Source organism: Solenopsis invicta, chromosome 3 (genome assembly GCF_016802725.1).
Source record: "Solenopsis invicta isolate M01_SB chromosome 3, UNIL_Sinv_3.0, whole genome shotgun sequence".
NCBI lineage: Eukaryota > Metazoa > Arthropoda > Insecta > Hymenoptera > Formicidae > Solenopsis > Solenopsis invicta.
This window is the reverse complement of record NC_052666.1, coordinates 9,679,611-9,692,657: the sequence shown is the minus strand read 5'-3', so window position 1 is coordinate 9,692,657 and position 13,047 is coordinate 9,679,611. Positions and strand designations below refer to the sequence as shown.

At 39.2% G+C, this 13,047-nt stretch overlaps 2 protein-coding genes across 2 annotated transcripts in view; one reads left to right on the top strand and one right to left on the bottom strand.

The window, feature by feature from the left end:
* LOC120357042 (protein GVQW3-like) overlaps nt 1-13,047 on the top strand; it is a 240,672-nt gene that overhangs the window by 72,587 nt on the left and 155,038 nt on the right. The gene's annotated exons all lie outside the window — the stretch shown is intronic.
* On the bottom strand, nt 8,814-9,764 carry LOC113006096 (craniofacial development protein 2-like). Its single transcript, XM_026142033.2, has one exon. The coding sequence runs from the start codon at nt 9,762-9,764 to the stop codon at nt 8,814-8,816; it is 951 nt and encodes a 316-aa protein (XP_025997818.2).

The following is a 13,047-nucleotide window of genomic DNA, read 5'->3' as shown; positions in this document are numbered from 1 at the left end:
GACCGGTGCCTAGAGTTTTTTTACTGTTTAAAACTGTAAATGGCTGGTGGTCAATCGCAACGTGGTCAATAGATTCCCAACCCATCGGTAATAAATATACTTTCAATATTTTTGATTTTACTTCTTTTTGATGGTATTATATTTGATTTCATACATTGCAGTTTTGGTTTAGTTTAATTTGGTTTTTTATTTAAAAAGTATACTTGGCGCTTTTTTTACATTTTTAATGTCTTTTTTAGGCGGATTTAACGAATTTTTGTTAAGAATTTTGTTACATTAATAATATTACAAAAAAATATACTTAGAGGTTTTTTTTACATATTTAATATTTTTTAAGTGAGTTTTTCTATCTGTATAAATAAAAACTACACGTACGGTGCGAAAAGAAAAAATAAGAAAACTTTTATAATGCCATTTTATCCAAGCTATTGCTTCAGATTACTTAAACTTGATCGGTTTAATTGTTAATGAAATCTAATAATTATACATGCTTGGAAGTTTATGCTAAAATTATGTAGTAGAGATACCTCCACTGGTCTATTTTAAGAAATCATAAACTAATCACAAAACGGTATGTGATATTTCACGAATTTTTGGTAAATATTTTGTTACAGTAATAATATATCATAGACGTAGTAAGGTTATATAGAGACAAAAGAAAATGTATATGTTTTGTAAAGAGTTGCAAAAGTAATTATCTGGATACAAGAAAAAAGAAAGAACAAAACAGTGCGGTAGAGAGCGAGGGAGAGCAATAGAGAGCGAAGGAGAGCAGACAGCAAAAAAGAAAGCAAAGGAGAGTGATAAAGAGCAAGGGATGAGGGCGTGGAAAAGTGGAGAGCGATGAAGAAAGAGAAAGAGCAAAGAAGCGTAGGAAAATGATAGAGAGGGAGGGAGAGTAAAAGAGCGCGAGGGTGGGGGAAGAAGGACGGTAAAAAACAAGAGAGAGCAAGGGAGAGCAAAAGAAAGCAAGGACAAATGGTAGAAAGCGAGGGAAAACAGTAGAGGGCGAGAGAGAGAGAGAGAGAGAGAGAGAGAGAGAGAGAGAGAGAGAGAGAGAGAGAGCGAAGGAAAGCGGTAGAGAGCGAGGAAAAGCGGTAGAAAGCGTAGGAGAGCGTAAAAAAGCGATAGAGTGGGAGGGAGAGTGAGGGAAGGCGAAGGAGAGCAGTAAAGAACGAGAGAGGACGGGGGAGAGCGAAAGAAAGCAAATGCAAACGGTAGAAAGCGAGGGAGAGCAGTAGAGGGCGAGAGAGAGCGGCAGATGGCGAAGGAGAGCGGTAGAGGGCGAAGGAGAGCGGTAGAGGGTGAAGGAGAGCGGTAGAGGGTGAAGGAGAGCGGTAGAGGGTGAAGGAGAGCGGTAGAGAGCGAGGAAAAGCAATAGAAAGCGTAGAAGAGCATAGGAAAGCAATAAAGAGGGAGGAAGAGTGAAGGAGAACGAGGGAGAGCAAAAGAGAGTGGTAGAAAACGAGAGAGAGCGGGAGAGGGCAAAAGAAAGCAAAGGCGAACGGTAGAAAGCGAGAAAGAGCGGTAGAGGACGAAGGAGAGCGGTAGAGGGCGAAGGAGAGCGGTAGAGGACGAAGGAGAGCGGTAGAGGACGAAGGAGAGCGGTAGAGGGCGAAGGAGAGCGGTAGAGGATGATGGAGAGCGGTAGAGGGTGAAGGAGAGCGGTAGAGAGCGAGGAAAAGCAATAGAAAGCGTAGAAGAGCGTAGGAAAGCAATAAAGAGGGAGGAAGAGTGAAGGAGAGCGAGGGAGGGCGAAAAAGAGTGGTAGAAAACGAGAGAGAGCGGGAGAGGGCAAAAGAAAGCAAAAGCGAACGGTTTCTAAAACGAGGAATAGCAGTAAAGGGCAAGAGAGAGCGGTAGAGGACGAAGGAGAGCGGTAGAGAGCGAGGAAGAGCGGTAAAAAGCGTAGGAGAGCGTAGGAAAGCAATAGAGAGAGAAGGAGAGTGAAGGAGAGCGGGAGAGGGCGAGAGAGAGCGGAAGAGAACGATAGAGAATGAGAGAAAGAATGGTAAAAATGAACGTAGGAGAGCGAGAGATAATAAGGAAAAACGATAGACAACGAGAGAAAGCATGGGAAAGCGAGAGAAAGAGCGTAGAAAAACGGTAGAGAGCAAAAAAGAACGGTACAGATCGAGAGAATGGAAGAGAAAGAGAGGGGGAGAGAGAGAGAGAGAGAGAGAGAGAGAGAGTCGAAGAACTAGAGCAAGCAAAAGAGAGTGAGAAACAGAGAGAGAGACCAAGTTTTTGAAATATTTTTTATATATATTCATATAGCTTTTCAAAATTACCGCCAAACGGGACAATTCTGAAATTTCTCGAAGAGGAAGACCACGACGACGACGTATCTGAATGACATAAATCGGGATAAAAAATACATGCATAATTCATATCTCAGATTCAACTGCACGTACGGGCATCATTCTTGTGTCATTGTGCTCGGAAAAATCAACACTTACCCCCCTTACATTCATTTTTTAATAACATTAATTTGTTTAAAAAGTACAACCATTTATTTGTAAAAAACTGAGTTCCTTCCTGTAAATGATACACGGTAGCGTCTTTTATTTACTTGGTTAAAAAAAAATTTTTTTTTAAATATTCTTAACGCGAGACGCTACCGCGTCTCTTAATTTTAATAATACATGATTAGAATTATTTTAATAAATAATACGTCATTAAAATTTTTTTATAAATAATTAAATTACAAGAAATTAAACTAATTTCTCCGATGGTCTCTGCAAGCTAACGAAATCACAAACTCAACTTTTATTATGGAGAATAGCGTAGTTAGTTACAGTGTCACCAACTTTAACTTATTATTAAAAGAGATATTTTCGATAGAACTTTTGGAGTACACCCAATACAGTCGTTAGGATGTTACGACGTTGCGACGGACCAATCAAAGTAGAGAATATATGATTTTTTTTTCTTTGATTGGTCCGTCGCAGAGTCGTAGCATCTTAACGACTGCATTGTAGACCCCGCATTTTACATTTGATATAAAAGTTAACGTCAGATGTTGAAAAAAAGTTATTTATTCTCATGAAAACCAATGTTACCTAGGAAAAAACAACTTATAATTTCATTATAAGTTTATAAGATTACAAGCGGTTTTTGTCCTAAAACAGATTATTTTTTTACGAATAAATAAGTCCTATTCAACAATTCAGTAAGAAATGATAACGAAATTCATTCGCTTTACGATCTCACTGGGAAAGATTACATTACATGAACCTCATAAATTTGTAGATTTAAACAATTTTGTGCACATTAAACCCACACTATTACATCTGAAATAAGATTTTATTATATTTAACATATTGAATACGGTTATTGAACTTACACAAATTTGCTTACTCTGCAGTATTTCAATTTGAGAAAAGTTGAGACGGAAGAGAAGTAAAATTTGAAGATAATTGCCTGAATGCACAATAAGAAAGAGAATTATATATATATATATATACATGTATATATATATATATATATATATATATATATATATATATATATGGGGCATTCTCCGTCAAAAAGGCCACCCCTGCTACCCATTTCAATTTTTGAGATAAAATGTTCGAAAAGGGCTTAAAATTTTCGTTGAAATGTCTATTTTTCAATGCCGTTTGGCCTTTTGGAAAATTCAAAATGGCGGACCTAATATCACGGCTAGAATGAAAAAAGCCTTTGAAAAAATACATAATAACGTGAATAAATGTGCAAGATATGACGTAGCAGAGGTCTAATCCTTATGTGTAAATGTGTGAGTGTGTGTGAGTGTGTGTGTGGGGGGGAGGTGGGGGGAGGGGGGATACGCGCGCTCATACGCGTGCGTGTATAAATGAATCACGTAAAAATCCTTGCTCAACATTGTCTGGCTATCAAGACATTTGCATACAAAATTTCGAATCATTTCATTATCCTTGTCCTGAAAAAGTACGTCACAAAAAACCTACGGTACAGAAAATATTGTTCTTTAAAAAACATTTTCTCCACAGAATAATAGTAAGATTACTTAAAATTACTTTGAAACTTATATTATCCCTCATAACATTTTTTACAATTGCAAATGTTGGCAACAGATTAGTTAGTAGAAAAACCGCAAACAGAAAACATACTTTGTTATAGTCAATTATGGTAGCACACTTTTGTTAATATGCAATAATCTTAGTAAAATATATGACAGAGTGGTTAACAGTAAGCAAATGTCGAACATATTGATGACAGACTATTAACAAACGCCAAGCAGTTTTTTTATTGCAAATAGTGTTAGCAAACATCACGTAAAAATGCAGCAGCATCTGTTGATCAAAATACATAAGATTGACAGTCGATAGCGAACAAGTCAATCGAATATATTGACGACATATTCACTGCATGAACCCAAAAGATCTATCTTTAAAGTCGTACACCTGCGAGTAGTACGCGGTATCGCCGCTAGATGGATGTGGCAGTGCTTATATCTCGTACATAAAAAACTACACATATGGAATAAAAGACACAGCAATATTTTTTCATTTTTCAAATTTTCTCGTCTTGTTTTGGATTAGAGAACCTCATCACAATACATTTATTAGTCACAGAATTTATCGAGTTAATTAATTATAGTTTGCAATTCAGTCAATCAATAAGTTTTTTTATGTTAAATAGAATATTCAATTCACGTTTTTGTCTCTTCTTTATCGACTTTTACTTTTTCTACAATTATTCCAATTATCTCTTACCTGTACCACATCCAAAATAAAAAGTGTCGGCTAAATCTCGTACAGATAGATGTATGAATCCATTCAGGAAACTTGGTGAAAAAGGACATTGTGGTAAAGATTTACGAGTGATACCAAAATTCATTCGGGACAAATTTCCTGAGATACCGACTAATTTTAAAATTTGTTGTGCATGTAGGAAAAAAAGTAGGACTGAATATGTTGATATGTCTTTAGATGAATCTAATGATTGTGTCACAAATATGGAAAGTGATGGAAACTCATTAACAATGGATATTGATAACTCAGAGATTTCTTATAATGAAGATAACATTCGATCACCTAGAGAAATTGAACTGGAAGAAATGCTTGATGGTCTTAAACAAAAATTTTCCACCTTGAAACACAATGATCCTTTAAGGGTGCGAATTCTTACTATAGCTCCGTCGTCTTGGAGTGTGAGAAAAATAGTAAAAGAATTTGGTGCATCACGATATTTAGCAAAAAAATCTAAGGAATTGAAATTCAACCATGGCTGATACTACTAAAAGAGTTGGGAAAGTTTTACCGCAAACTACTGTTGAAAAAGTAATTGAGTTTTATAATAGTGATATAAACAGCAGGATAATGCCTGGAATGAAGAATGCCATTTCCTTAATAAATAATAATAAACGGATAATGGTGCAAAAACGTTTTTTACTATTAAATTTAAAAGAACTGCATGCCTTATTTAAAGAATCCAACCCAAAATATGATGTTAGCTTTAGTACATTTGCTAAACTTAGACCTAGAAATTGCATACTCCCTGGGGCTTCTGGAACACATTCCGTTTGTGTTTGCACAATCCATGAAAATGTCAAGTTAATGATTGATGCAATTGATGTACGGAAACTAACAGAAAATATAGACAAGCCACTTTCCAATTATAAAGATTGTTTGAATGAAATTATATGTAAGGAATCGAATCCTGATTGTTATCTTGATAAATGTGATCAATGCCCAGGTACTACCGAGCTTTCTACAAAGCTTTCTAAACTATTGGACGATTCATGCATTTCCCATGTTCAATGTTCTTTATGGACCGGAACTGATCGATCAACTCTATTAACGCAACAGTTAAAAGTTGATGAGTTCATAAACGAGTTATGCAACAAATTACAAATTCTGAAATCTCATTCATTTATCGTCAAACAACAAATGCTTTTCATTTCAGAAAAAAAGAGAATCTTTGTGAAGATGAAGTAATTGTCATGTTTGATTTTTCTGAAAACTTTTCATATGTTTGTCAAAATGCTTCACAAGCATTTCACTTCAACAATGATCAGTGTACTGTGTTTCCTGTTATTTACTATTATAAAGAAAATTCTGAATTGAAGCACAAGAGTAATGTATTTTTATTAGAGAGTTTGAAACACGATACCGCTGCCGTTTACACTGTACAAACATTATTAATTCCAGAGATTTTAAAAAATGTCAAAAATCTTAAAAGAGTATTATACATGACGGATGGGGCGAAACGGCATTTTAAAAATAAATTTCAGATTGCTAACTTAGTGCATCATAAACATGATTTCAATATTCAAGCAGAATGGCATTACAGTGCGACTGCTCACGGTAAAAGTGCTTATGATGGCATTGGTGCTACTTTCAAAAGAGAGGCATATAAAGCAAGTCTTGTTGCTAAACCACAGGATGCAATACTAACATCTCAAGTTCTTTTTAATTGGGCTAAAAAACATTTCAAGAACATAAAGATTTTTTATTTAAAAAAAACTGACCATGAGAAGGTAAAAAGAAAACTTAAGAAGAGATTTGAAACTGCACCGCCTATACCGCAAATTCTTAAAAATCATGGATTTATAGTTGTGGACGAGAATAAAGTACTAATCAAAAGGTATTCCAATGATACAAATGGAATACTATGGCAGTTATGAGAACAAAAGTAAGATATATAGGATAAAAATAAAAAAATATTTCATTAAACATCTATCTACATATACAGACACACATACACATACACGCACACACGTACACACGTGAGAGGCAAGGGAACTCACGTAAATCTTCTTCTTCTTCGTATGCTCATCCACTAATGGATGTTTGCGATCACACTTTACATTCTCTCTCCGTCCCTCGCGGCATGGATCAATTCCTCCACCGTGCTCAGTCCTGTCCACTGTCTAATATTACGGAGCCAAGACAGCTCTTTGCGCCCCAGTCCTCTCTTACCCTCGATCTTTCCTTGTATAATTCTTTGTAGCAGCTCATATTTTGCATTGCGCATGATATGTCCCAGGTATGCCGTTTTTCTCTTCTTTATTGTAATCAGTATTTCCCGGTTCTTACCCATTTGCCTCAAGACATCTTCATTGGTTCTTGCCGTGCACGGTATCTTAAGAACTCTGCGGTAGACCCACATTTCAAAGGCCTCCAGTCTATTCATTTCAGAGACCTTCAATGTCCATCCCTCCATCCCATATAAGAGCATAGACCATATGTAGCATCTAATGAATCTCATTCTCAGATTCCGATCAAAATCCGTATTAGTGAGAACTCTTTTAAATTTCATGAATGCCTTGCGAGCCATTTCTATTCGGCATTTTACCTCCGTCTCCGACGTCCAGTCTTCGCACATCCATGTTCCCAGGTACTTGAATTTGTTTACCCGTTCTATTGGCTTGCTTTCTAGTGTCAGGCTGGCGTTTCTGAATATATCCGGTTCTCTGGTAATAACCATGAATTTTGTTTTCTTGGTGTTGATGTTCAATCCCATATCCTTACTGTGTTGTCCTACCGTGTTAAGGAGCCGTTCCAGATCATCCATGTTGTCTGCAACTAACATTGTGTCGTCTGCATATCGGATGTTATTCAGCCATTCTCCATTAACTTTTATGCCCTTTTCAATGCCCCCGAGCGCCTCCTGAAAAATAACCTCAGAGTACAGGTTAAACAGAAGGGGTGAGAGAACACATCCCTGTCGGACACCTCTGCGGATTTCAATTGCGTTGGTTTCCTCTCCGTCAATTCTGACTTGTGCTTTTTGATTCCAATACAAGCTTTCTATACATTGTATGTCCTTTGCGTCTATCTCTGTTTTTCTGAGAACCTCCATAAGCCTGTGATGTTGAACTCTGTCGAACGCCTTCTCATAATCTATAAAGCACAGGCATACATCCTTCCTCTGGTCGTAACAATTTTGCACCAGAGCGTGTGTTGCTACTATTGATTCTCTCGTGCCTAACCCCTGTCTGAACCCGAATTGTGAGTTACTGAAGTTACTCTCGCACTTTTTAAAAATTCTTTGATGTAAGATTTTCAAGAATAGTTTTAGGGTATGACTCATGAGACTTATCAGCCTGTGGTCTGTGCATTTTCTCGCATTGTTTTTCTTTTGTAAGGGAACAAAGGTTGAGGAAAGCCACTGTTCGGGATATATTCCTGTATCATATATTTTGTTAAAAATTTTTTTGGAGAAGTGCTAATCCCTTCTCATCTAGTAGCTTTAGCAGTTCTGATGGCACTTCATCTGGGCCTGTTGCTTTATTTGTTTTTGCGGTGTTTATTGCTTTTTTAACTTCTTCCATTATGATCGGCGGTCCAGTGAGATTATCGTTGTTTGCCTCTATTTGTCTGTCTGGTCTTTCGTCTGTAAAGAGGCTTCCTACGTATTCCTCTCATATTCTTTTCTTGTATATCGTTGGCTATGTTGTTATTTTCATCGACTATCGTCGAAAAAGTCCTTTTACGGTATAGTGTACAATCCAGTTGTTTCCTTTAGTTTTTTGTGTAGATTGAAATCGTCATGCAGGGTTTGCAACCTTTCCATTTCCTCGCATTCCTGTTGTAACCACATGTTCTTTGCTGTCCTAATCTTGGCTCTTATTTTTCTCTGTAATTCATTATATCTGCGTGGATCTGCTTGATTCTTACATATCCGTCGTTTGTCCATGAGCGAGAGGATCTCATCCGTCATCCAGCTCTGCCTTCGGTTTCTCTCTCGGTATCCCAATTGGCTTTTTGCGATGCTTATCATGACATCTTTTAACTCTTCCCACATTCTGGTTGGATTTTGCTCATTTCCTCTTGATTTTAACATTTCCTCTATGTTGCTATTCACTTTTGGCTCACTACAGTTTTCATATCTCTTTGTTTAAGCTTTTCATATGCAATTCCTCGTTTTGAAGCTGATTTTGCATACTTTGTTAGTTTGATTTTGATGGCTGCCCGTAGTAGTATATGGTCAGAGGGCACGTCCGCTCCAGGACAAGTGCTTACTCTGTTAATTGAAGATCCAAAGCATTTATTGATAAGTATGTAGTCTATCTGATTGCGACTTATGTTCTCTGGGCTGTCTCTGGGAGATCTCCACGTATATAGTCTCCTAGGTGGTAATTGATACCATGTGTTAGTAGCTCTCATATCTTCTTTTTGGCAAAATTGCACCAGGCGTTTGCCCCTCTCGTTTCTTGTTCCCAGTCCGAATGGTCCCACCAGATCCTCATACCTTTCTTTCCCTATCCTAGAGTTGAAGTCGCCCATAATTATATTAATCTCATGTTTTTTGGTGAGCTTCAGCATTTCTTTTATTTGCTCATAGAATATTTCCATCTCCTCGTCTGGTGCATCAGCAGTTGGCGCGTATATCTGGATGATATTTAAGTTGGTTGGCCTTGCATTAACCCTCATCAGCGCTATCCTATCCGAGTACGGTATGAAGTCGATGATGCAATTCTTAAAACTTTCTGACACAATGATTTCAACTCCCTTCCGATGATTCCTATCTTGATTGCCCGAATAGTAGAATGCACCTCCCCCGGTATTACACACTCCCGCACCCGGCCACCAAGTCTCCGTCACGCCCAGTATATCGATGTCAAGCCTCTTCATTTCCTGAATTAGGTTGGCTAGTTTTCCTGCCTCGAATAAACTCCGCACGTTCCATGTGCCTATATTGACCTTCTTACGTATATTCGCCGACCTGACCCCGCTCAAATCTGTTCCTCCCGGAGATCCGATTGGGGAACTATTTAAACCTCCGGAATATTTCGAGTTGAACGCAGTCATGTGATTCTCTTGGGATAGGGTAATGGAGGTGGTTTCCCGTTACCTTCCTCTATGGTTTTTCTGTCGGGGTTTCCCTTCCCTTAGCTGGGTTGCTCTCGTTTTTAGGCGCCAGAGTTTCGCCTTTTGCCTCTCTATTTGCTATGACCGAAGTCACATTGCCCGGGGTGCGCGACGGGGACGCTAGACGATTGGATTTGTTGGTTGAGTTGCTGGTCTTATGCAGCTCGGCTCTTCACAGCTTTTTATAGATGCGCATCTTCCAGCAGGATGCCCATCTTCCAGCAGGATGCGCCTCACTGTGGTCATACCAACCATTTTCACCCCTCACGTAAATCAAGCACCCCAAATGTGAGAGGCAAGGGGACTCACGTAAATCAAGCACCCCGAATGTGAGAGGCAAAGGGACTCACGTAAATCAAGCACCCCGAATGTGAGAGGCAAGGGGACTCACGTAAATCAAGCACTCCGAATGTGAGAGGCAAGGGGACTCACGTAAATCAAGCATCCCGAATGTGAGAGGCTAAGGGATTCGCGGAAATCAAGCATTTCAAACATAAAAGTTAAAGTGACTAATATAGATCAACTATCTCAAAAAGAGGAATATAAGTATAGTATAAGTTTCAAAGTAATTTTAAGTAATCTTACTATTATTCCGTGGAGAAAATGTTTTTTAAAGAACAATATTTTCTGTACCGTAGGTTTTTTGTGACGTACTTTTTCAGGACAAGGATAATGAAATGATTCGAAATTTTGTATGCAAATGTCTTGATAGCCAGACCATGTTGAGCAAGGATTTTTACGTGATTCATTTATACACGCACGCGTATAAGCGCGCGTATCCACCCTCCCCTCACCTCCCCCCCACACACACTCACACACACTCACACACTTACACATAAGGATTAGACCTCTGCTACGTAATATCTTGCACATTTATTCACGTTATTTTTTCAAAGGCTTTTTTCATTCTAGCCGTGATATTAGGTCCGCCATTTTGAATTTTCCAAAAGGCCAAACGGCATCGAAAAATAGACATTTCAACGAAAATTTTAAGCCCTTTTCGAACATTTTATCTCAAAAATTGAAATGGGCAGCAGGGGTGGCCTTTTTGACGGAGAATGTCCCATATACCTATATATACACAATATGAGTAAAATTTTACATATGTTACAGAGACGTATGTATTACGAATATTTTTTATAGAATTATTCATACATATAAACTTGAAAAAAATTGACAATAATGTTTCACGCGCGTTGTAACGCGGATCGACAAATTAAAATCGGAAAATGAGTCTAGAGGTGCGAATTTATAGAGCGAAATCACGCAACGCGGAACGAGAGCGTAACCAATCACGTGCGTGAAGAATGCTGCTGAGAAACGTGGAATGCACATGATTGGTGCCGCTCTCATTCCGCGTTACGCGATTCCGCTTCATGGATTCGCACCAGGCAGTAGAGGAAAGGAGACAGATGAACTCCCCACTCGTCGCTGCTCGACGCAGGCCGATGAGAGGGGGAGAGAGCGAGCGAGCGCTGTTGCTACTGTTCTTTCTCGTTTCTGCCCCGGTTCACGCAGGCTCACGCCATGTTGGACCCGTTAGACTGCATTTAGCATTAGTATTCCACTATCAGTAGACAATTTATTATATATAAATTGTTTGCTGTTTCCATAACGCAATCCTAGAAATTTATAAGATTTTTCACGAGAGCGTGAGTTTTGTGAGAAGACACAGAGGCCAGAGATCGTTCGATCGGCGCGGCAACCACGTGCTTTAAATTTTTTAAAGGACGGTGGTAACTTCATCACGGAAAGCGATGCCAAGACGTAAGTAAAAATTATTTGTTTATTGTATGCGTGCGCGCGCGCGTGCGTGCGCGTGCTTGTGCGTGTGCGTGTGTGTGTGTGTGTGTGTGTGTGTGTGTGTGTGTGTGTGTGTGTGTGCTATTGGAAAAATTATTAAATTTATATATTTATTTGAAAAATAGAATTATTTATTAAATGTAAATTATATTTTTCTTCAGAAAGTGGAGGCGTTGAGAAGGAATATACAAAAATTAACGAAGAAAGAAAAGCGGCAGAGATACGCTGCTGCACGAAAACCGGGATATGTATGTACCAGCGTACCCATCTGTAGCTACGTATCCACCACCACCGCCATCGTATCCTGGCGGATACACTGTGTATCCACCGCCGCTCGCGTACCCGGTATATTTACCAACAGCATACCCGCCAATAGCATACCCGCCAGCAACATACTCGCCAGCATATCCGCCGTATTTCCGCTAAACGTGCAATAAACTTTTTTTTTAACTAATTAAAAATGATAGAGTTTTTCATTTAATTCATTAATTTTTAATTTGTTTATTTTCAATTTTTAATTTTTAATTTCAAATTTGTTTTATAAGTAATATATATTTATTGTATTTATCTAAAGTTATTTGATAATATAAATATAAATGCTTTGTTAATGTTATTGATGCACAGTGTCTATGTCTCGGAAGTTCTAAGATTTCATTGCACAATCTGTTCAGGATTGAGCGATAATTAAATAACGAGAGCTGGAAACGGTTAACGTAAGATGTAATGCTGAGAACATCCGCGAAAATTGAATACCGGAAATTTTGCAAATTCTATCTAGCTAACTTAGAGCAGTAGAGTATAACCGTTTTCGGCCTTCACATTTCGAAGCACGCAGGAATGCGTAAACACGTGAGGCAACGGATCACCAGATCGGAGCAACTTGCTCTGATTGCCCCCCCCCCTCCCGATTTTCTCGCATTCCTGTGCGCGCTTGGAGCTCCGAAATAAGTCAGTCCGACTAAGAAAATTCACCGGTGCGGCCGTATATCGCGAACGTCCGAATTTATCAGCCGAAGAGTGTACTCAAGGCAATTCGTTGGTGGCGTCGCGCTCCCACGGAGTGCGTAAGACTTTGCTCGTGCTCGCTCACACCTACGTCGCCGGGCAAGTGCAGATCTAGTGTTCTCTCTCTCGCGCCCGCAACCAGTCGTCGCGGAGTGCGTAAGACACTGCTCGTGCTCGCTCGCACCTACGTCGCCGGACGAGTGCAGATCTAGTGTTCTCTCTCTTGCGCCCGCAACCAATCGTCGTGGAGTGCGTAAAAGACATTGCTCGCGCTCGCTCGCACCTACGTCACCGAGCGAGTACAACTCTCGTGCTCTCTCTCGCGCTCGCAACCGCCCGTCGCGGAGTGCGTAAAACACATCGCGCGTGCTCGCTCTCACTTGCATCGTCGAGCGAGTGCAAATCTAGACCACTC

What these genes read in the sequence shown, in the direction of transcription:
- LOC113006096 (XM_026142033.2), bottom strand. Translation starts at nt 9,764, where the DNA reads ATGACTGCGTTCAACTCGAAATATTCCGGAGGTTTAAATAGTTCCCCA.